Source organism: Triturus cristatus, chromosome 4_1 (assembly GCF_964204655.1).
Source record: "Triturus cristatus chromosome 4_1, aTriCri1.1, whole genome shotgun sequence".
NCBI classification, from domain to species: domain Eukaryota; kingdom Metazoa; phylum Chordata; class Amphibia; order Caudata; family Salamandridae; genus Triturus; species Triturus cristatus.
This window is the reverse complement of record NC_140585.1, coordinates 498,703,873-498,729,375: the sequence shown is the minus strand read 5'-3', so window position 1 is coordinate 498,729,375 and position 25,503 is coordinate 498,703,873. Positions and strand designations below refer to the sequence as shown.

Sequence of the window (25,503 nt, the reverse complement as noted above, 5' to 3'; positions counted from 1 at the left end):
CACCCTTGTTGTTTATTTATACAAACATGGGTAGCTATTGACGGACACATTTAATATACACGCACACCAAGCCATTCAAGGGGGATTCGACAAATATTCGACCAAACTATGCAAGAAACCCCCCTCACAGTTAATAAAAAACACATCCACCGCCGGATGTGTAATACTTTTTATTTTACTCTCTGGAAAGGAGACGAACCTCACTTGAGAGTCACAGCGTGCTCCTGGCTGAGCCCAATGCTGTGTTACACCCACCAGTGCCCGCCGATTGCCTCACACCTCTGTGCTGTATTCCACCAGCTAGTACGTATGCTATGACACTCTCTAGCCCATGTGCACTGTAACACCACCCCGTGAATATGTCATGCCACACTTGCCTTCGCACGGGTTATATTGCCCCATCTAACGTGCCTTCCTCGATGTCTATGTTATAGCGCACAGCGCTATGCCATACATATTACAATCTGGGATCCATATCTTTGTCACAGTGCATATGCAACGTTACACTCCCCAGCATATATTTTATATTACAACTTTAGAGACTAGTTATGTTGCACAACACTGCCCTGTGCATATTACACTCCAAGGCGCATATCGCATAGCACGCGCTAGTGCCTGTGCTATCTCGCGCTCTCCAATGAATCTGTCATTGCGCAAAATGTATTGCATATTATATTTCACGCCCCGGTTCATCTTATATCACACTTTTTGGTGCATAGTTTATACCATATACTACATCTAGTTTTCATTTTCAATCGTGCTCTCAGGACTATGTTCTATATAACACTGCGTCCACCTACCCTTTTCACGGGCATTACATTTTGCGATGGGGGTGGAGGGTCAGGGGGTGTTTCTGCCAAGTGAGCCCGGAGTCACAGTCACAAACGTCCTCTTCTTCCTGAATAAAAGTGAGATTATGCTGCATACTTGTCCATATTTTAAGTAGTTCGCACAGACACACATTTTAAAAACAATAAAGTTCCTAATACCCACCTTCTCTGAACAGTTAGCCTGCTGCCCCATCCACCTCCTCCCTATCCTCTGTTGTCTGAATCCATGGACTAGCCTCCTCTCTCCTGCCATGCATGGTCTGATGTGCTGCCACTGCCCTCCATTTAGTATGATGTACCAGTCCACTCCTCCTGCCCTCCATTGCCCAATTCTATGGCCCATCATTGACCTCCTGCGTAGCCTCTGTGCTTAGCTTGCTGCCCCTATTCTCCTTCCCCCTGCCCTCCGATGTCTTTGTGCATGCCCCTGCTCCATCCTTTTTGCCCACTATGTTCCATGGACCTGCCACTCCTATCTACTCTGAGTGTTCTGTTGAGCTGCCACTCCCCTCCCACCTGCCTAGCATTGTCAGATGACTGTAACCTGTCCCTGCCACCTCCACCCTGCCTGTCCACATGCCATGCCCCTATCCCCTTCCTCCTGTCCTCCATGGTCCATTTTACTGCCACACCCTTCTGCCCTCCCTGATCTGTTGTGCTGCAACTGCTCCTCCTGCCTGCCCCGCGCAGTCTGTTGTGAGGCCCCTTCCCCTGAACTCTCTTGTCTGTGCCCAGGTCCTGACCCTCCCTTCTATCCTCCATGGTCCTTTGTGCATGCCCCTGCACCCTCCTTCTTGCCCATCATAGCCATTGTGCTGCCACTAACCCTCCCGCTTGCCATGCATGGTCTTCTGTGCTGCCATGGCCCCTCCCACCTTCCCTGTGTGGTCAGCTAGCTGCCCCTGACCCCCTCCCACCTTCCCTCCATGGTCTGTGTGTATGCCATTATAGTCTCATTGTTGCTCTCCATGGTGTGTCTTGTTTCTAGTGCCCATCCTGCCTGACCTCCATTGTCATCTTGCTGCTCCTGCCCTGCCACCTTGCCCCCAGCCCTCTGTTTCCATGTGCAGACCCCCTATTCCCTCCCTCCTGGCTTGTCTGTTCCATTGTAATGCCCCTGATCCGTCCCTCCTGCCCTTTATGGTCTGTTATGCTGCAGCTTTCTCTCCTGTCTGTCCATTATGGTCAGCTAGCTACCTTTGCCTCTTTCCCATTTGTTCTCTGTTGTCCATGTGCATGGTCCTGTCCCCTCCCTATTGCTTTCTATGGATTGTTGTGCTGCACTCCCATCCCACATGCGCTGTGTGGTGTATTGTGCTGCTGCAAACCCTGATGCCTGCCCTGTAGGGTCAGTTTGGTGCACCTCTCCATGTCCCTCCTGTCCTCTGTTATCCGAGTCCATGTCCCTACCCCAATTCCTCCTGCCTACTATACTTGCGAACATTTTGAACTTGGTAAGAGGGAGATTTTGAAAACAAACTGGGGTATTGATTTTCCCCTTTAAGTTACATTGAAAAAGAGGAGATTATAGACAGGAGACAGATAAAATAAAGCCCATTTGAGCTTAAAAACATTGGACATTTCCTGGCTGAAACGGGTCTGTTGGCATGTATGGTTGTACTACCACAGCCTCTTCCTTCTGCCCACAATGGTCTATTATATTGCCACAGCCTCTCTTGCCAGTCCTGTATTGTTGGTTTGTTGCCCCTGCCCCCCTTTCCACTGCCCTCCATAGTCTGTTGTGCTGTCACTGCCCTTCCTGCCTGCCCAGTGTGGTCAAATTGTTGCCTCTGCACTCTCCTACCTGCCTTCAATTTTCAGAGTCCGTGCCCCTGGCCTCTGCCTCTCAACAGTATCCCAATGAACAACTAGATTGCTAACATTCTATATTTATTACAAAAGTGTGGAACGCCTGACGTCATCTTGATGTAATCAAAACTGTAATACCTAGAGTATTTCCTTTAGAAATTACATATATGAGAGGGTCTTATTTGCATCAAAATTATGGTTAGTGCTCTAAAAAACTAAAATGAGGACATATTTTCTGAGTTTTCAAATAGCGACAAAGAACTTTTAAATTATTTGTAATCTTTATGTTTTTTTATCCAATTGACCACTTGAATAAATGTTGCACCTTGGCGAGAGGATGTGGTGTTACTTCCAGAGCTGCAGACTTTGCAACTGGGGAACCAGGTTGGACTTTCTGCTTCAGCTCAACATTCTGGGATTGTGGTCAAATCTCTTAATCTCCCCATGTCTACAACCAAAATGAATTTGATTTTGTGTGATGTAACCAATGCTCATGTAAAGCATTCCAATACCTGACAAGTCTGCACTATATAAAACTGCAAATACACAAAAAATAAGTGTTTTGCACACTTCTGTCATTGGGCTACATGTGGGCTACATCTGGGTGATATTTGTGCTGCATTTAGGCTCTTTTGTGTCTGGTGGCCATCTTGGGAGATTTATTTGTTATGAAGTTTCCTAATTTCCTCATTTACTGCAGTTTCCTCAGTAGGAAATGATTTTAGTTTTTAGGTCTCGCCTGGCGAACGCAGCGCGAAGCGCTGTCGCCAGCGAGATCTATTGTTGCTGACTTGCCTCGGAAGTGGGACAGGAGATGGGCACGCGCAGGCTCTTGGCGGATTTGAGTTGGTGTACACGCTTACAGCCACGCGGCGTGCACATCTCCTGTCCCCCTTCCCTCGCAAGTCAGCATGCAGTTTCACTTTCGTGAACATTCACTTGTTAAAAACGCAGCATTTGGGCATCCGCAGGGCTTTTGGCGCTTGCATGTAACGTGTACAGCTGGTGCTTGGTGCCGTGTTAATTAGGCTCGAGGTAGTAGTTTCTTTGTGAACGCGCTCATAAAGACTCGGGCCCCTCTCAATTCCTGAACTATGGCTATGGCGCAGCGGTAAAAATACAAGAACCACACCAGAGAGGTACGATGGACCTGCGCCACCTGTACCTTGGTACCCATATGCTGCGGTAATTACCTAGCCCTCGAACTCCAGTGCTCGCGCCCCTTGCGCCATTTCAATGTGTACATATTAACAGGTTCGAGCCTTATGCGCACTCCGTCATACTACATGCCGCTCTACATCCGCTAATAGCGAACGGGAGGGTTGGTGCTCAGGGCGCCCTATACTGCCTTCTTCATTCAAGCGTAAACAAGCGGGCCCATTCCTTTTTAGCGCTGGGAGCTAGGCGATTTGCCCAGAATCACCGGATGTTTGAGGGTCGGTGCCGAGACTCGAACTGGATTCCCCAGCTTCAAAGTCCCACGCTCTAGCCATTATGTTGTGTTGCTCTACACAACGCGTGTAGTGTGCCTTGCACCCCTAGGCCGTCGCGCTATCACCCCCCCTAGGGACAGGATAAAGGATCTGTGATCCCGGCTGTCAGGAAACCCGGTCTGGCTGAAGGGGGAAGCGAGGAGAGAACTCGCGGGCAGTCTTGCCCGAGTGTAATCCAAAGCGGGCCAGCCACCCCCATCGCTGGCTACCCTGGGGCAGTCCCCGGGCAGCTAAACATATCGGCATGAGCCCCCGGTCCTAGTGCCTGGTAGGCAAACCACTAATGCAAGCGCAATTCAAAGCAACAACGAATATTTCGCAGTCGCTGGGCCGGCATGTACTCCCGGGAAGACCCGCTGGTCATCTTGTACTCCGACTCGGCCTGCTCTCACCTGCTGAACTCCTGCAGCGCCTGCTTCGCCGAGTTCTACGCCCCCTGCGCCAACAAACACACACGCACCAGCCGCCCTCAGCCAGTGCATGCGTATCCCTCAACGCGCGCATGGCGTGCTTTCGCTTTCCCTCCCTCCGGTGTTTCAGCCCACGCTCAGGTTCTCCCGCCCGTTGAGGCCCCCTCTCTTCCTCCCTCGCAGCTCTCTCCCCTCCTCTCCCTGCCTCCTCTTCGACCCCCTTTTGTCTTACTCCCTGCCCTTTGAGTCACCTTCCTCCCCCCTTTGACTACCTAGTGCCTCTTCCCAGCGCAGCCACGCACTGCTCGGTGACCCTCGGCAGAGAGCAGCCCTCGCACGGCCACGAGGATGGAGAACACACTGCTGCTCAAGATGCTCCTGCTGGCGATCCTTACCAGCCAGCTGAGGCTGCGCAGGAAGGTGGGTGCCCCCAGCAGACACCCTCCCCACCCCCTCCTGGCATGTGAGTGATCGGCCGGACACCCCCTGCTGGCATGTGTGAGTGTGAACGAGCCTGGCACACCCCTGCTGGCATGTGGGAGTGAGTGTGAACGAGCCTGGCACACCCCTGCTGGCATGTGTGAGTGAGTGAGTGTGAACGAGCCTGGCACCCCCCTGCTGGCATGTGTGAGTGAGTTGGAACGAGCCTAACACCCCCCCTGCTGGCATGTGTGAGTGAGTGTGGACAAGCCTGACACCCCCTGCTGGCATGTGCACGTGATCGGCCTGACACCCCGTGCTGGCATGTGTGCGTGAGTGTGAAGGAGCCTGACCCCATCCTTACCGGCCAGCTGCGGCTGCGCAGGAAGGTGGGTGCCCCCGGCCTGACAGCCTCTCCTCCCCCTGCTGGCATGTGTTTTGTGATGATATTGTGTATCTTTATTTTCAGCGTGGTCCGCTTTCAGTGCGGTCCGCCTTGGTCACGCTTGTTTTTTCATATTATCAGAGCTGGTTGTAAATTGCATTAACTGTTCTCTTGACTCTTCGTAAATGAGGTGCCATGGCGGCGGTACCTGCCCATTGATCGCCCGCCTTGCACCCTGGCATGGCAATTCGCAGCATGACCGGACTGAGAAATCATAAGGGGGTGTCCCGCCCAAACAGCCCATCTGAAGCTACGTACCTGCATTTACATTTAGTAAAAACATAATTTTCGGTCGATTTTACCATTGCCAGCACCTCTAAATGGGCCAAGTCCATAATGTAATCTTTTTGGCCGCCTTTGTGTGTGAATTCCCTTCTAGCTGAGTGTGCGGGTTTGTGTATTTCTTTAAAAGTGCATGGGCATGGATGTCTGTGCCACTCTATCTAAGTCAATCTGGGTGTGCGTGCGTAAGGCTTTTATGATTAAGATCTAAGAATCCGCCTCGGGCACCACACAACCCCTTCGTTAACGCCTTTCACAGCGCAGCAGTAAATGGAACAAAAATTTCTTGGAAACCTACACGCGTCCCCGGGCGATTCAGGCTGGGTCAGTACTGCCAGCATTCAGCTTTTTGTTTTGTTTCTTTAATTTAATTTAATTACATTAATCAGCAGTTGAATTAAAAAGACATCCTGTGCATTTGAAGGCCGCAATCACTGGAGGAACCCCTGGCCCACCTTTCAACGCAACCACGGCACAAGTTTTCACGTTTTACAAATTATTTATGATTAATTATTTTGTTATTATGCAACAATACTGTATCCTGCCGTCGAGATGGAGAGAGTAACTGAAACATTTTGCGAATGTTCGACCTGGCACCCCGTCACCCTGAGGTTAAGCAATTGTTTGGCATTGGAGTCTGGAGCTTGTTGCTTTCTATTGAGAGTGATTTTTGTGTTCATCGTTATTTTTGTGTAGCTGTCTGTTGGCAATAGGCCTCGCATTACTAAAAATTAGAGCTATTGGTGTTGCATTATTATTTGCAACGCCAAAAGCTCAAACTTTTACTAATGCGAGACCTATTGCATTGCAAATGCTTGTTTACTGTGATTCCATCAAGAAGGTATTCAGATATGTCACACATTTGCCAAAAATTCTGAATGTTAGCACTCTAGTTGCTCATTAGATCACTGTAGTAAAGCTACTGCTCACCACGGAAGTCTGCTGCTGGTATTAAAAGTGCATGTTTCAGTTTGCATATCAGAATTTTTTTATGAAATAGAAGAGGATTTGAGCAGTCACTCAAAATGTGCCCTAATTTTTCTTTCTTCAGCACTAATCATAATTTCTATGGCAAAATGAACCCCCTCATTGTGTTCCTTTTTAAATTAAATGTTTCAAGTGTTACCAGTTTATTCCAATCAAGATGGCTTCAGGTGTGCCATACTTTTGTCATAAGTAAGACTGTAGTTGTTCGTTAGAACACTCTGGGACATTTTGTCATTAGGCTATACTTGGGCTACATCTGGGTGATATTTGGGCTACATTTGGGCTCTTTTGTCTCTGGTGGCCATCTTGGGAGATTTATTTGTTATGAAGTTTCCTAATTTCCTCATTTACTGCAGTCTCCTCAGTGGAAATACTTTCAGTTTTTTATTTTGGTTCCATCAAGAAGGCATTCAGATGTGTCACACATTTGCCATAAATTCTGAATGTTAGCACTCTAGTTGCTCATTAGATCACTGTAGTAAAACTACTGCTCACCAGGGAAGTCTGCTGCTGGTATTCAAAGTGCATGTTTCAGTCTGCATGTCAGAATTTGTTTATGAAATAGAAGAGGATTTGAGAAGTCAAAATGTGCCCTAATTTTTCTTTCTGCAGAACTAATCATAATTTCTATGGCAAAATGAACCACCTCATTTTGTTCCTTTGTAAATTAAATGTTTTAAGTGTTACCACTTTATTCCAATCAAGATGGCTTCAGGTGTGCCATACTTTTGTCATAAGTAAGACTGTTAGCGCTCTAGTTGTTCGTTAGAACACTCTGGGACATTCTGTCATTGGGCTACACTTGGGCTACATCTGGGTGATATTTGGGCTACATGTGGGCTCTTTTGTCTCTGGTGGCCATCTTGGGAGATTTATTTGTTATGAAGTTTCCTAATTTCCTCATTTACTGCAGTCTCCTCAGTAGGAAATACTTTCAGTTTTTTACTTGGTTCCATCAAGAAGGCATTCAGAAGTGTCACACATTTGCCATAAATTCTGAATGTTAGCACTCTAGTTGCTCATTAGATCACTGTAGTAAAGCTACTGCTCACCAGGGAAGTCTGCTGCTAGTATTCAAAATGCATGTTTCAGTCTGCATGTCAGAATTCTTTTATGACATAGAAGAGTATTTGAGAAGTCAAAATGTGCCCTAATTTTTCTTTCTGCAGCACTAATCATAATTTCTATGGCAAAATGAATCCCCTCATTGTGTTCCTTTGTAAATTAAATGTTTTAAGTGTTACCACTTTATTCCAATCAAGATGGCTTCAGGTGTGCCATACTTTTGTCATAAGTAAGACTGTTAGCGCTCTAGTTGTTCGTTAGAACACTCTGGGACATTCTGTCATTGGGCTACACTTGGGCTACATCTGGGTGATATTTGGGCTACATGTGGGCTCTTTTGTCTCTGGTGGCCATCTTGGGAGATTTATTTGTTATGAAGTTTCCTAATTTCCTCATTTACTGCAGTCTCCACAGTAGGAAATACTTTCAGTTTTTTACTTTGATTCCATCAAGAAGGCATTCAGATGTGTCACACATTTGCCATAAATTCAGAATGTTAGCACTCTAGTTGCTTATTAGTTCACTGTAGTAAAGCTACTTCTCACCAGGGAAGTCTGCTGCTGGTATTGAAAGTGCATGTTTCAGTCTGCATGTCAGAATTATTTAATGAAATAGAAGAGGATTTGAGAAGTCACTCAAAATGTGCCATAATTTTTCTTTCTGCAGCACTAATCATACTTTCTATGGAAAAATGAACCCCCTCATTTTGTTCCTTTTTAAATTAAATGTTTTAAGAATTACCACTTTATTCCAACCAAGATGGCTTCAGGTGTGCCATACTTTTGTCATAAGTAGGTCTGTTAGCGCTCTAGTTGTCCTTTAGAACACTCTGGGAAGCTGCAGTAGAACACAAAGGAATCAACTGACAGTCTCTGCCCTTGTTGGATGTACATGTTTTACTGAGAATGTCAGACTTCATTCTCACATGACTGAGAAAGATAAAGTGAATTTACAGAAAATATGCTCTCGGTTAGCTTATAGATCCCATTCCAAACCTCTGTGGGAAAAGCATGAGAAAATAGTTTTCTCTCAAACATGATTCATGATATCACAGCAGAAGGCTTTTTCACATGGTAAAATCACCTTAGAACACACCACAATTCCTAAAATGAGTATGGTACCATCAACAAATGATTTATAATGTAACTAAAGTCTTAAAACCTTCTATTAACTGCAATGCTTTTTAATGAGGTGCGATCATGTATATTGGTCCCAAGATGGCTGCCAACACTTCTTGGATGAAGTGCTGACAGCCAATCAGATCTCACGATGAGATATGTGGTCAGGCTCCGCCCAGATATATATGTGATTTTACTTTTGATTTTCTCAGGAACTACTGAACAGATTTACACCATTTAAGCAAAAGGCACATGCCTGATCTGAGGACTACCTCTTTGCCAAATTTCAAGTAATTCTGTTCAGCCGTTCGGGCTGTACCTTCGACTAAACGTCCTACGGGAAAATGCATGGGGAAAACGCGTTTTGGGACCCCCCTTTTTTCTCAGTCCCCGCTTGACGAATCACCCCGAGACTTTCAGGGTAGGAGCTGAGCGGAGCGCCCCATTAGTTTTGAAAATTTCACGAAGATAAGTCAACTAGCGCCAAAGTTATTCAAAATAGAATTTTCAGATTTCCTATGGGAACTCGGTCCTAACTATAACTATCTACTGGCGACCGCCAGTAGATAATGTATATATATATATATATATATATATATATATATATATATATATATATATATATATATAAAACATAATTTAACAAAATATTTATTTTACATTAATTATTTAATGGTTTAAATCTATTAATATGAAAATATACATAATAAAACCATCCAACATATACAACATTCAATAAGAAAAAAAGAAAAATAATATGAATTAATGCACACAATCAAATATATTTAAAAAGTGCATCAGTTCTCAAACAATTTAATTTGTATTCTGTTACACACCTCCCTTTTGTGAGTAAGGTGAACAAAGTGCTTGTTATGCTGGAAAGTGAGCAGATCTACCTACTTGTACTGCTGGGTTTCTAAGTTGGAATCTATAGATAAGTTATCAATACAGCAAATGTGATGTACATTTACCGGTTTTGGTTTACTTACAATTACCGCTGAACTATTTATGTGAAATAACAGCACTGTGGATGTCCTAATTGTATAATGTTGATTTTCTCTTTGTAGCGCTTTTCCTGTATTGGGTCATGGCATTTGTCTCTAAAACAATCAAGTTGGTGAAGTACTGGGAGCATGACGTGGGAGTGTCCCAACTTCGGTTCTGCATTACTTTTACTATGGTCATCCTTTACGGGCTGCTCATGGCAGTGGAGATCAACGTTATTCGAGTTAGGGTAAAGTACCTTTTATATTGTTCTTCTGTGGTTTTTTTTGTAAGGATGATCAGGTGGTAGCATGCACCTCATTGTACTGTGAACTCTTACCAAGAGTCTGGGGGATATTCTCAAGAATGTGTGATAACCAGCTCAAAATTAGCGTAACGCAACTCTCCACATCGCAGTCTATCGCGGGAAAATAACTCCGTGTTAACGTGGTATTCTCAAGCCGGCGGCACCATGCGATAGGCTCACGATAATGTGTCAAATGTCCGCAATAAAGTCAATGCGATGCCGCAAAAATTCAAAACATGAATGCAAAAAAAGTTGCGATGAGGCCAATCGTGAAACAAAATTCTGTGAAAACCAGCGACAGGCCTGCAATTCCCACGCATCAAGCGGGAAAATGCACTATAAAAGCAAAAAAAACACACCAAAACCAAATCAAACTGCGTAGCACCATGGATGCACGCGGATCGAGTGTAGAGGACTACCCGAACCCCACAAGCCCCACGGAGGACCACCCAAGAACGCCGTGTTCGGGGAAGGGCAAGGAGAAGAGGAAGAGGAAGACGGGGTTCAGTCCGCAGGAAGACCGGATCATCGTCACGGAGGTGATAGAACACTCCCAGCAACTGTTCATCATCTCCACTGCGTCATTGGCAACACAAACTGAAATATGGCAGTCCATCGTGAATGCAGTCGGAGTATCGAGGAGGTCAATGGAGGAGGTCAAGAGGCCCTGGCATGAAGTGCACAGCCAAACCAAGGAGAAACTCGCTGCCAACAGGAAGGCTGCAAAGGTGACTGAAGGTGGGAGTCCTGCGCCGCAAGAGGCTAAGCTGAAGGAAATGGTGGCCACAGTCATCAGTGTGGAGACGGTGCAAGGAGTCGGGGGTCTGTACACAGCTGGATATGACCTAACCTAACAGCAATAGGGTGAGTAACGACCAGGGACTGGGGGTACGGAGGGAGATGGGCACAATGGCACACATGCACAATCATGTGCAGCACACTGCACACCCACAATGAGTGTGGAACATGTCCCTGATACCCTTGGCACACTGCAGCACACATACAAACACCAAGTAGGCCCTGTCCACAATGTGCACAAATGGCCCCCCTCCATATCACCAATGCCACAACCTACCCATGCACATGTGCTGAATGCAAAAAAGCAGCGACTCTGTGAGCCACACGGACCATGCAAGTGACACTGCATGACAGATAGCATGGTTGCAGTGACAATACATGACATGGTGCACAAAACAACTTTGAGGTGGCTGAGTGTGGACCACATCCGTGAAGGAGCAGGTCACACTCTGACACATCCACGTTCACCTACAACCCATGACGTCAAAAACACATCTGCAGACAAACAATGCACAAGAGTACAAAATATGTCCAAGAGCACAAATGACCCAAGTCACAAACATCACTGCACCCAAAAAGTCAAAGGCACACCAACTCAAAGGGATAAGAGGCCGCCAATTCAGAGCTGCAGGGGCTACTCTCCAACAATGCAGCACACACACATAGCAATCACAGTACATCAACATTGACGACAATGTCGTACAAAGTACAACCATTACACCACAGGACAGAGGACACAACTGATGCCGCCCGTGCATAGAAACTGGCCAATCACATCTGGCATTGCATGACACTGTGAGACGATAATGTACCAGTACAACCTCACATCTGTCATGTAGTTGAAATTTCCACTGTCTCCCATCAAGTAGCCAGCTTCACCAAATCAGCCAAAAAGTACATTGTCATGCAGTATGAATGTAAACATCCAATGTGTGAACATACATGGAACACACTGTTAACCTGCATCTCCCCGTTACATTGCAGAGGGACAATCAACACCTCCTGCAGAGCAGACCACACATCTCTACAGCGATGATGAAGAGGACACCCTGCCCATTTGCTCAGACTTACTCCAACGGCTAATGACAGCCTCCGCACCCCACCCCCAGGAGCAGGGCAGCCCAGCTGCATAGCGGTGTCCCCACACCCTGCACAGTCCATACAGCAGGTAGCACACACCACCACGGCTGGCTCCCAGGACCCCCATGACCAACACATGTAATTCCAACGCCGTGTGCTAGGGTGCCAGGAGAAGATGGCAGATCAGCTGCGGGTGGGGTTCGACCTCATGGCAGCCAAACTCGATGCCATACGTGGGTGTCTGAGTCCCATCAGGGACTACTTACAGTCTCTAACGGACACCCACTGTCCGCATCATGCTCACCAACAATCCTTGGCTGACCTCGCTGGGGCCATTACTCGGATAAAAGAACTGTCTAGTCATACAGGCTCCAGCGATGACAGCACAGAGTTGGCACAGATGCAGAGGCCAATGAAGACCATGGAGCTGATGCAGGCTAGAAGTAGGGCTGCCATGGCTGAACACCAGCGAGATGTAGCTGGGATCTTCCATGCCTAGCAGATCCTCATCTTGCCATTGCTGCCACAGAGACTGTCCCAGATAACTGCTGCTGGAAGTTTGACGCACACATCTCCGCCCCCTGATGTGTCATTGGCACACAGTGATGCAGCCCTATCACCTTCACACCCTAATGTGTCAGTGGCCCACAGTAATGCAGCCATAACACCACCATACACACCTGACACACTGGACACAGAAGACGTCTCAGTGGAGTAAGATGTGAAGGGTAATGACTGTGTGAGGAAGGAGGCAGTAGCATCCGTACCCACCACATGGCCTCTCCCTGCCCGGTTCAGCCCTATGCATCGTGACCTGGAACAACACCTCCCACTGTCCCCCGGAACACTCTGCGACATCCACCTGGACTCCAACATGGCCTGCCATATCTGCTCTTGCACCAATGGCACAGCAATCCGGCTGCGGACTGAACTCTTTCTCTTCAGATTTACCTTGCATTCCCCCAAGGACTCTGGTTGTCCCACCACTGGGCAACCACGTTATATGGGCTTGGACTGGCCATGTACTGCGCCAGCTCTGACGCTCCCCAGAATATCAAGGTGTGAACTAGCTATGGCCTCATTGCACATGAACAACAATCTTGCATCACTCAACGTAGCCCGACGTCCATATATTATATAGGGCGGTGTGGAGAAATGTCAGAATCAGTAGCACGCCTGGAGTAGTGTCCCCCATCACATGTGGCTACAGTACATCTCTTCGCATGACATACTCACACAAATCAGTGTGGCCACAGTCTGTTTTAATGGATCACATTTATCCACATGTCAAGAAGTTGGACACCATACTCAAATTGCTGATGACACGTAGAAGCACAGGTCTACCAGCAACTATCCCAAACACAATGTCTGGCTCACAGAGGTGGAGCAGCCAATAGGGATTCACCACCAATGTACATGCAGCAGTCTGTCCCTCCCTGTGTACGGACAATGCTCATTGAGGCACAGGATTTTTCATACTAATCAACACTCATCACAGTTGTACACTGGTGAAGTTGCGTAGACTTTATTAGCATGTGCGTGTCAGTACGGGCAAGGAATGGGCCACAACAGGCAGACAAATGCTTAAGACACTTACTTGCAGAATGGGAACGTGTCGAGGTGCAAGAAATGGGGATGCAAAAATGAACACATATCCTTACGGTTGGCAACGGTCTCAGCCCACCTTGCCTTGCTGGTCGAGTCATGTGATGTTTGACGTCTGCTCATAGCCCCGTGTCAGGGGACATGGCTCGCAGCCCATGGGATCTGCATGGAGCTGTATCACTGGACTGCGCTGACTGTCTGCCCAGCTGACAGTAAGCCGGTGAAAGGGACCAACAAGGTCACATGTCGTGCTACTTTGCCATGTGTGTAGTCTCCCTCCAGCAGTATGTCAGATTTAGGAATGTTGCCAAACGACGCTGTGCAGCTCCGCCCATGGGTGAGTGCATACATGTCCACTATTGTTCTGGCTTATGGGACCATTCCTCCACGATGCAACACGGTGTTGGGACCTGTGCTCTGGGTGTCAATCAGTTGTGGCTGCAGGAAGGTAGTTACTCGTCCATGAATGCGAGCGCAGCTTCATAGGCAATCAGTTCCAGAAGTACGTTGTTCTCGAGTTCAAGGAACACGAGGGAGAGCCAATCCATTAACTGGTCCGGACAGATGTGCTCCATCCACGACGTTTCACCAATCCACAACACAGACCAATAGGGGAGCGCCTCGATGTGGTCACTGCACACGATGACTTGTGTAATCTCCCATCCACTACTGCCAGCACATATGCCACAGATCAGGGTATCCCGGTTGCACTCCTGTTTGTGGGGAGCTCACACAAGTCATAATCCAGCTCACCTACCGTTGTGTTGGATAGGCAGACCTCCATGGGCCACTCGAATGAGCATGAGCGACAGTGGAACCAGGACTGGACGCATGTGATGTACGCAAGCCGGAAACTCAGGCGGTAACTGATTCGCAAAACTGCCATCGGCAGAGCTCCCAACAGATGTAGTATTCGTGCACGGTACAGTTCCACGTGACAGGGGTTGTGCATGTGCCCGGGATTGCCTGCCATTGCGTTTGTTGGTCTCGTACCACTGGCACTCCTCAGACTGGTGGCAGTTCTGTGAACGGTATGCCACAGCTCGGAGCAATGAGTCGTATGTGTGTTTAACGTTTGGACGTATGGGTTGTTTTTTTACCAATGTGTTGGGGGCATGCCATGCAGGTGTACCTCAAGCAGGGACAAGTGTGTGTGGTCACGTTGGCCTTTTATTAGTGCAGTTCGTGGTGTGGGAGTCGTCACAGTCTGGTATGGTATCTCACTCAGGGGGTGCCGGGCACATTGAAGACCAAGGTCAGAGGTTCAAATGTCCTTCCGCCTAGGGTATTGAGACAAAGGAGCTTTCATGCCTAATTGTAGTCTGACTACTGCTTGCATTTCTGAAATGTGATGTGGTCTTCGCACTGAGATTGTTACCAGGCCTTAGATTTGGGTGCACCAATTGCGAAAAACACGCAACAGTTGGCATGTATGAGCCAAGGGCCCGATTGTCCTTGTTCAGTCTCTCTCTCTCTCTTTTTCTCTCTCTCTGTCCTTTGATGAGTGCCTGACACACCTTCTTATCTTGGATATTGTCTTACAGGCTGTCACTTACAGATTGTCCAGGGATGGCCCGCCATGACTCTTCCAAATAGTTGTTTGGAGAGAAATTGGATTGTGATATGTTGTTTGGACTTCCAATGGTGAATGATTGATTCTGATTTTTCTGTACTCACATGACTGTTAGTTATTGTGAATCTGCAGCATCAAGCGAATTATTTTGTTCATGATTTCGTGATGTTGATGTGCAATCTCTTGGTCTGGGGGTGTGGGGGGTGCCTGGGGTGGGGCCCCGGGGGGATGGGGGGTGGTCCGGGGGTGGGTGGGGGTGGCTGTTGTGGCCCTCTTGGGGGTCTGAGCTGCATGATTATTGGCTCCATGGCATCTGTTGTTCTTCAGGTGTGGCTGTGGTCTGGGCTCCCTTTTCTGGTGCAGGTTGTAGTCCGACTTTGCACCAGCTCAGAGCAGGTGTTAATTTCCTGCTGCTAACGCACCTTATTGCATGTTTTGTGTTCTTATCGCAGATTTGGCTGGTCGGTGAGAATGTTGAGGTGTGGTGTTGCCGCGGCTTTTTGCTCGGGAACGCCTACTCTGCATCTCATTAGTGATAGTTGCCGGGGTCATCCGTGGTGTTGTTTTTTGCGGCTGCTATCGCAGGTAAACTAGTGGTATCGGCTGTTAGCACCAGCTTGTGAATGGGGCGATGAATTTATCGCGACTTTGGCTGAGATAAAGTGCCTATAACTCGGTGATAGATCCTTGAAAATATACCCCTCAGAGTCTGGAAACCCCACACAAGGACTGCTGACAAATAGAGTTTCAGTGAAACAGTAGTCAGAATTAAAAATGTTCCCGCTGTCATGGTGTTTGACCCTCAGGAAATCCTTAAAGTTTTTGGGGATTTTTATACAGAATTATATACTGGACAGGACACAGGATGCACGTTATTGGATTTAGGGCTCCCAGCCTCATTGTGGAGTCAACTGGATCAGGCAGATACCGAGATGCTCGATGAGCCTATTACGCTAGTGGAACTAGAGCAGGCCATAAACTCTCTCACAGTAGGCAAAGCGGCAGGACCGGATAAACTCCCACTGGAAATCTTCAAGACTTTCTTTCAAGATATTAAAGTTGATATGCTTAAGGTGTTTCAAACGGCTCAAAAGGGGAAATACCGCGATCATGAGCTGAGGCCAATATTTGTATTTTTATGAAAACGGGGAAGCCGTCCGAGTTACCCGGATCTTACCGTCCAATCTCTCTCCTTAACTCTGCTGAAAAAATATATGCTAAGGTCCTGGCTACACGGCTGGCAAAAATTATAACACCAATAGTATCTTTAAAACAACATGGTTTTATAACTGGAAGAGGGACGGTAGATCACGTAAGTAGAGTGGTGACTCTCTTTGATATCGCACAGGCAGAAACTAGAGAATTAGGGCTGATTTTACTTGATGCCGAAAAAGCATTCGACCGCGTGTCTTGGAACTTTTTATGGAGGGGCCTACAACAAATGGGGTTTGGGCAGGGGTATATCCAAGCTATACAGGCCCTATACTGTCTCCCCATGGCGAAAATATGCTCAATGGGACGCTGTTCGGACACTATCTTGATTTCTAGAGGTACACAACAAGGGTGTCCATGCTCACCCCTTTTATTTGCACTTTATATTAACCCCTTTATTATTATGTTAGAACAGAGTAAAAAGATGATGCCTTTTTGTGTACGACAAGAGCAGTTTTGCGTAATGGCATATGCCGACGATATTGCGATCGTCACCTCTAATCCTCGCCTTGCAATACCCAAAATAGAATCCTTAGCGCAGAAATTTGGGGTGGCATCGGGATACAAACTAAATACATCCAAAACTCAATTTTATGTACGAGTCAAGCAATGGATAGTGATCCTAGGGTGGTCAGGGAAGCCACATATTTGGTTATCAAGTTACGTACTACTGTAAAAGAGATTGTAGAGGTGAATTGGGACAATATTATTTGGGGAGTAAAACATTCACTCCAAAGGTGGGAGAATCTGCATCTGTCGTTAGTCGGCAGAGCCAATGTATTGAAGATGAATGTTTTTCCTCGGGTCATGTATTTTTTCAGGGCAGTACCTCTGGAGGTACCAGGCAAACTAATCCAGCATTTATAATCACTCTGTGCTAGATATATGTGGGCCCCGGGGAAACCTCGAAGAGCTGCTCGATATATGACCCTCTCTCAAGAGAGAGGAGGGTGGTCTGTGCCTGATTTTGCTTTTTATTACTATGTCTGAATTTTGGTTAATGCACGTATTCTGTTGACTGGGGAATAGGTTAGCAATCCGGCTGAAGCCCCTTCAATCTATCAGATGATTTTGGGCCCTGAGGTGAAGCATTTTTTGTTTAAAATATTGGATAGTAGCTATTTTAAAAGAACTCATTTTAAGGTGTTAAATGCTGTGTTTAAAGTTTGGAATATAGTCCGGGGAAGCTTTAAGATCCCTATACTTTGTGTTTATACCCCACTGACGCTACTGGACTTTTACCTCTGATCTTTTGGGATTTTATGTCTCTAACTTGGAGAGAAAAGGGCATTATCCGACTTGCCGATATCTATCAGGGGGACGGGAGTTTAATGTCGTTCTCAGAGCTGGTGGAGAAATATCATCTACCCCCAACCCAATTTTTTTAATTTTTGTAAATTAGAGATTTTTTGGGAAAACACTCAATTTGTATTATATAACTTTTACAATTGTAGTGAAGTACTGGGAATTTTAAGCCCAGCGGTGCAGGGGAACACACCGTAAGACTTCGGGTTCTTCCTGTTTCAGACCTACAGAAACACAGAGTCTTCTGGGTGAAGTCAAAGATCAGTTTATTGGCTGCAGACCAATTACAGGTATCCGAGAAGTACAACAGCATGTATGTTCTCAGGAGACTGCTTCAAGTTACAGAAACGGACTTCTCCTTAAATACAAAATATTATGCTTCAGGCACACATTCCTTGTTTTATGGTATGGTCATATACATATATCCATTACAAAAGAAAAGGCAGAGTCATGATGACCATCCCACATTCCAGTTAGGCCAGCCCACAATTATTTACCCAGCAAGGCTCAGATCCCACATCAGATATCAACAAGCCCCAATAAACACAAACATCTCCTGTTTGGAAAACAAGCCATAAAGCAGGAAGAGTCAGGTGTGAAAGAGATTAGCTGGAGGCTTGTGTGGGATGAAAAGGCTTTATGGTGTGTCAAACCCTGATGCTAATCACAGGTGGCAGTAGGACGGGGAGCTCGTGAGACCGGACTGACCTGGGGCAGCGGAGCCAAGCTGCCCAGGTCACAGAGAAGTCAAAGGAAGGCACATGTGTTCTAAAGGCCCGTATTTGCTCGTAATAGGTAGCCTATGTGAGGGCAACCATAAGATGGCCACCGCTCTAAGATGGAACCCACGAAGTCAATGTATAATAATGTATACATAGTGCATTTATCAATGAAACGTTATATAAAGCACTTGTACATACCGCATTGATCATTTGCGGTTCGCTAATACTGGGATAGACAGGGGTAGGGCCCTGTCTCCCACGTGGTCCCAAATTTCAAAGTACCACAGACCCTCCTTTTGCCCTTACATAGGCAATAACTATACTCACATCAATCCGAGTCTAGGTCAATATTCACAAAGTCATGGAGATGTTGCTGTAGCATCATCCTATTACTTAGCTCGTCCCTCGATACAGGTTTCCTTACACATAATGTAGCACAGAGGCCACATATCGCAGGAGCACACTGTATGCACAGACAGAACAGGAAAAGGATGGCTAAGATCATTCCAATGACCATCAGAATCTTCCAACCCCAGGCAGATATCAGTTCCCAGAACCACCCCACCAGTGACCAATCTCCTTTATCCACGTGTATGGAGTCAGATATTCTATGCAGTTTGGAGATGGCTTGATAAACTGTTGGAGCGTTATCTGGTATGAAAATGCAACAGCTAGATTGGATAACCTTACATACCCCACCGCGGTCTGCAAGTATGACGTCTAGAACCATGCGGTTCTGCAAAGTCATGAGGCGATCCGCTTGGAGCTCAGCTGTCAAATTACCAAGGGCACCAGCCGTAACATTAACAGTGGATTCAACCACACGAGTCAGTTGTCTCAGGTTCCTACTATTGACCATAGGTCCCCAAAACGGCAGGAAACCCAAAAAGAAGTCTCCCGCTTCCTGACCGGCAGTATCATCCTTACTAATCACGCCTCTTACAACTCTGGTCTTGTGATAGTCAGAGGCAGCAGTAAATGTTGGCGGTAGCAGATTTGAAATATAACATGTGCCCGAGAAGTCAGGGGGCAACCATGTATATGCTCGGTCATTGCAGACAAAATATGTACCCTTGGCAGCCAAAAGCGCAGGGGAAAACTGTGATGGGAAAGTGTACGTTTCAGTACAGTCACTTCTCCCCAGTTGAGCTCTTGGATTCTGACCATTACCTTGTAAACAGAACCGACCTATGTGGGGTACGACCCAGATTGGGGATGACATTTTTCGCTGTCTTTCACCCAGACTAATACTATACCCCGTCGCGTTCCACCCTACATAAGCTCTCAATTCATCCTTGGGTATAGATGAGTATGCGTCGATACCTCTGCTCATATCGGCAACTCCTTTCATTAAAGCTTTATTATTTGTGCTCGGTCTGATGGAACGCGGTTGTCGCGGGGAGTAGGTATCTAGTGCAAAGAGAAACATGGTCTGGAATGCCCATAACGATCCATTGTAACTAAACGGCAGCACTAGATATGGAATACCCTTATTAATGGTATGTGGCATTAAACCACACACCCAGCAATTGGTTGTATTCATGACTAGTTGGTGCTGGTGCAGGAGCTGAATAAACAAGTTGTTTACAAACTCTGATCGTCTAGCTTGTTCGTGTTCAGGCAGAGGGTGAAAAGAGTGTGAGGAGACAGTAGGAGGAGGTATAGGCTGTTCAGTGGTTGCAATGGGCTCTTGAGAGGAGAAGAATACAAATCCTACGGCAAACACTATCATACTACATAGTATAAACAGACATAATAATACAAAACGTTTGCTCTTCATTATTTTACATATTTTCGTCTTAAAGTTCATTTCCTCAGCGGGTCTCTCCATCTTGAAAAACTTCATCCTCTAATTGTGCCGCTCGCGGCGGGTGAGTATCTTCTGCTAAGGAGTACGCCTGTCAGTCCAGGGAACGCCCTCGACCAACCAGAACCGTTGACCTAACGTCTTCGGCCTGTACCCCAAAGTCTTGGCACCGCGACCCTGCGGCTGAACCCGGATGGTGGTTCGAAAAACAAAAATCAAGAAAAGTCCTTCAGATGGGAGAGCTATGGTATCAAAAACAAAAAGGTAAGGGAAAAGAATATTTATTTGTCCCTAGGCCTTGGTCTTAAGTTATAGCGGAAACGGCCAGGTACTGTTTGATCTTGAAACAAGAGTTCAGGCTCTGTGGTGTCCAATCGACTTGACGGTGGCACAGCTTCTTGCAAAATATCGTCACTCTGTAGTGCTGAAGTTGTGCCTCTTACGTGTGCATCACTGAATGGTACAAAACGAGGTACAGTGTCTGTTTCAGAGTCAGCGATACCCTCCTGGACCCACTGGTCATATGGTAGAGGAAAAGGGATCCTCTTGATGTGGGCGCCGTGAATCCAGTTCTTCTTCCCCTTTACTCGAACCGCTGATCTTGTAGACAGAAGTACGACGTGAGGGCCAATCCAACGGGGCTCATCGTTGCTCTTTCGCTGGAAGTTCTTGATGAGCACCCACGTGCCAGGGTCAATAGGGTGTCCTGGAGCTTCAGAGGCCTGAGGGAGAGTATCATGCACCTGTTGGTGTAAAACACGCAATTTAGCCGTCAATTCAGACAAATAATCAAGCAGTACTGGATGTTCGATTTCGCTGAATTTTGTCGGTCTTGGCACACCCCATACATTGGCCGGGCGGCCAAAAACCACCTCGTATGGACTAAGTCCCACTCGTGAATGCACAGTCATTCTTGTGGATAGGAGTGCTAGAGGCAGAGCGTCAGGCCATTTAAGACCGGAGCTCGTCTGGATTTTGGCTAGTTTTAGCTTCAGGGTGCCATTGTAGCACTCTACTAATCCAGCTGATTGGGGGTGATTTGCAGCGTGAAACTTCTGCTTAATCCCTAATCCCTCACACACATTCTTCATCACTCGACCCACAAATTCACTCCCATTATCACTCCACACCATTCTTGGCATTCTAAACCTAGGAAAAATTCCTTCACAAGGGCTTTGGCTGTGGATAAAGCAGTGTTGTCTTTTAGGGGATATGCTTCTATCCATTTTAAAAAAGCGCAAACAACAACCAATACATATTTCAAGTTGTTGCACCTTTCCATGTGGATAAAATCTAGCTGCAAAACCTCAAATGGATATGATGGAGGCGCAAAATGACCAGCTGGAGTTGGGGTTCCTCTACCAGGGTTGTACTTCAAACATACCATACAATTCTTGACCACATTCTCTGCACACTTGGGAATTCCAGCATTCTGCCATACTGGAGCCAACAACTTACAGATTCCTTTCATACTGATATGTGCCATTCCATGTGCCATAGTAACCACTGGAAGCACATATGCATCAGGTAACAACCATCGCCTATGTTCTGACAGATCAATCCAACAACCATTCTCATCCAATTTACCCATACTTTCTCTCCACTTGCTCAACTCTTTCTCTGTGGCTTCAGCTTGAAGGGACTTCACACTCTCTATTGTGTTTTCACACATTCCAACATCACCAACCCATCTTGCAGGGCCTGCAACATACATTCGAGTCTTCACATCTTTTGCTGTTTCTTTCGCGGTTTCATCAGCAATCGCATTACCACGACCAACATCATCAGTGACTTTCTTGTGCGCACTGCATTTCATAATCGCAACTTGTAACGGTAGGGTCAGTGACTCAAGGAGATCATTCACCAACTTGCAATTCTGAATCTTAGCTCCATGCGAAGTCAGGAACCCACGTTCTTTCCACAATCGCCCAAAACTATGAGCCACGCCAAAGGCGTACTGGCTATCCGTATATATGTTCACTTTCATTCCTTCAGACAACACGCATGCTCTTGTAAGGGCAATTAATTCTGCTGCTTGGGCCGAATTATGTGGCACACGTGCAGTTTCAACAATCGTGTGTAAAGTCGTGATAGTATATGCAGCAGTCGTATCACCATTCGGAAGCTTGAAGCACGAACCATCCACCCATAAGGTACCATCACACTCGGTCAGGGGAGTATCTTTAAGATCTATTCTCCCTTTCGTCTCTTCTTCTGTTCTGAACAGACAATCATGTTGCTCAATCTCATCTGGGTCTGCTGGAATTGGTAATAGTGTAGCTGGATTCAACGTGTTGCATCTCTTTATGTGTATATGATTTGCTAACAGTGTTAATTCATATCCTGACAATCGCGCACTAGTTAAGTGCTGTGTCTTGGTCCTGTTTAACAATGTGTCCACAGCATGTGGAACCATAACAATCAATGTATTATCCATTACTAGTCCAGCAGACTGTCGAATAGACATAGCTGCGGCGGCTGTGGCTCTCAGACAACTTGGCAATGCCCTCGCTACCGGGTCCAAGGTTGACGAAAAATATGCGCATGGACGCGGTCTGTCGCCAAAAGGCTGTGTTAACACTGATAATGCGCAACCATCTTTTTCATGAACATACAATGTAAAAGGCTTGATGTAGTCGGGGGTACCCAACACAGGAGCTGAACATAATGCATTACGCAATTCCCAAAAACTTTTCTGACACTCTTCAGACCATGGGATAGGATTCGGTGTGTCTTTACATGTTAATGCTAACAAAGGTTTTGCCAGCAAGGAGAAATTTGGTATCCAGTGCCTACAGTATGAAGTAATGCCCAAGAAAGCACGCACTTCTCTCTGTGTTCTTGGCACACTCAACTGTGCAATGGCTTGAATTCTTTCTGGGGTCAGTTTCCTTCCCTCCTTCGATAAGAGATGACCTAAGTAGGTCACTTCTTGTCGACAATATTGCAGCTTTGAGAGAGACACTTTGTGATGGAAGGCAGACAAATGACGCAACAATGACAATGTAGCTTCTTTGCAAATCTTTTCAGTATCCGCGGCGATTAGCAAATCGTCAACGTACTGAATGAGGATAGCGCCACTAGGTAAAACAAGTGCATCAAGCTGCGCTTTTAAAGCTTGACTGTATATTGATGGACTTTCACAGTAGCCCTGTGGAGCGCGTTTAAAGCGGAAGCTGCGACCTCCTAAGCTGAAGCCGAAAATGTCTCTGCTCTCCTCTGCAATTGGGATGCTAAAGAAAGCATTCTTCAGATCGATCACTGAAAACCATGCAGCGGAGGCTGGAATCATAGTTAACATGGCAGTTATATCAGGGACAACTGGAAACTGTCGCACAACAATCTTATTAACCTCTCTAAGATCAATCACAAATCTGTAAACAGGAGGCTGTGAATGGTCCGTTCGTTTTAAGACAGGTAAAACAGGACTGTTGCAAACGTTGCCTCTTGTCTCTTCAATTACACCCTTTTTAATCAAATCACTGACAATTGCTAACAACGCTTTCTGACCTTCATTGGAGAATTGGGAATGCGTGGCAATCTGACATTGGCTTTTAAAGTTACCACATATGGCGGTATTTCCAGAAGACCCACATCATTGGGACCAGTAGCCCAAAGGACATCCGGAAGGGATGACAATTCAGGTGGCATTGCATTCTTAGACAAATACATCGGGGAAATCACTTTCTTACCTAATGTAAGTTGTACTCCTGAGGGAGAACAATATAGCGTTGCATGCAATCTTTTTAGCAAATCTAATCCTAGCAGATTTTCACCACAACCTGTCGTTAGGATGAGGGGTGCTTTTAACTCGCAAGGTCCAACAGAAAGTGACATAGGACTAGAAATCGGTTTCCTAACTGGGGCGCCAGAAAAACCTACTGAAACATTCATTTCGCCAGACAAAGGCGCGCCAGGGAGTTTTGAATGCATGATTGAACTCTTTGCAGCACCAGTGTCTAGCAGAAAGGGCTCTGTTACACCCGCTGTAGTTACTTTAACATATGGTCCGCTCTGCTCCACTGGCACTGAAACAACTCCCTCTCTCTGTCTACGGCTGTCCTAGTAATCATTACCTTCCACATTGTCGTCTTCTGCATAATAATCATTATTGTAGTACTGAGCTGTATTACCAGTTGCATTGGCTTGCTGATCAAAGCTATTTATCGTATTTTGAGGCGGAAGAGAACGCGCGTTCTGGGGAGCATTTCCACGCCCCCCACCTCTAGGAGCTTGTTGACCGCCTCTGCCTCTTGCGCCATACGCATTACTGTTACGCTGCATTAATTTAGGACAACTATACTTGAAATGACCTTCCTCTCTGCAATATGAACATTGATTGGGACCTACAGGGATACGTGGTTGATAATACCCATTCATTTGCTGATTATTCTGAAACTATTGGGGTTGCTGATAGACACCTTGGGTTTGCCTGTAATTATTCTGTCCTCCACGTGGCGGATAAGCCTGCTGCAAGAGGACCTTCGTTTTCAGTTCTTTCGTTTTCTTATCTGTTCTATCCTTCTCATCTTTATCTCTATTTTCATAATACTGTGCAGTAGCCAGTATTTGCGCTGAAGAGGAATCAGCCCAAGAACTTTCTGAATCTTTTAATTTCTTACACAACTCGGGAAGTAGATTCTGTACAAATTTATCCACAAATAACCGTTGGCCACCTTCAGTACTCATGTCTTGGTCACTGTGGTCGATAAACGTTTCTTCAAACCTTGTAAAGAAATCGGACACTGTCTCATCTTTCTTCTGCTTGCATGCAGACAGTTTATCCCAATTTACTCGCATCGCGGGCATTAAAGTTTTCATGTATTTAATAATTCTACCAGGGAGTTCTGCTACCAAAGGGTCAGGCTTCGCACCACCAACTTGGCCAGCATCTGCAGCAATGATATTAGCCCATGTGTTACCCAATTCTGCAGCGTGATCTACATTACGAATGGATCCCCATAAAGGCTGTGGAACCACATTCCCAAACAACATATCTATGTCAGCCAGATTCATGACACACGATTCTGCAGTTTGTGATAACTCCTTATAATATCCTGTAGGGTTTTTACGGGGGTCAGGCAATGTCTGCTTAAGCGCTAACACTTCAGAACGTTTCCAAGGGACATGCACCCAAACACGCTGAAAATGTGCTAAGACAGGTGGATTAGCATTTGGATCAGCAGGTCTCCAAACTGGGGGAACCTCACGCATCGGATATTGGCGCGCTTTTACCTTTTTTCCCACAGGG

The 25,503-nt window shown here is 46.3% G+C and overlaps 1 protein-coding gene across 5 annotated transcripts in view; it reads left to right on the top strand.

Moving 5' to 3' along the window:
• The window catches only part of ABCC9 (ATP binding cassette subfamily C member 9), a 947,014-nt gene that overhangs the window by 193,277 nt on the left and 728,234 nt on the right, over nt 1-25,503 (top strand). For all 5 annotated transcript variants that reach the window (XM_085652729.1, XM_085652730.1, XM_085652727.1 and 2 more), the window contains one exon: nt 9,927-10,093. In XM_085652729.1, the coding sequence (XP_085508855.1) occupies nt 9,927-10,093 (167 nt within the window). The remainder of the gene's footprint in view (nt 1-9,926; nt 10,094-25,503) is intronic.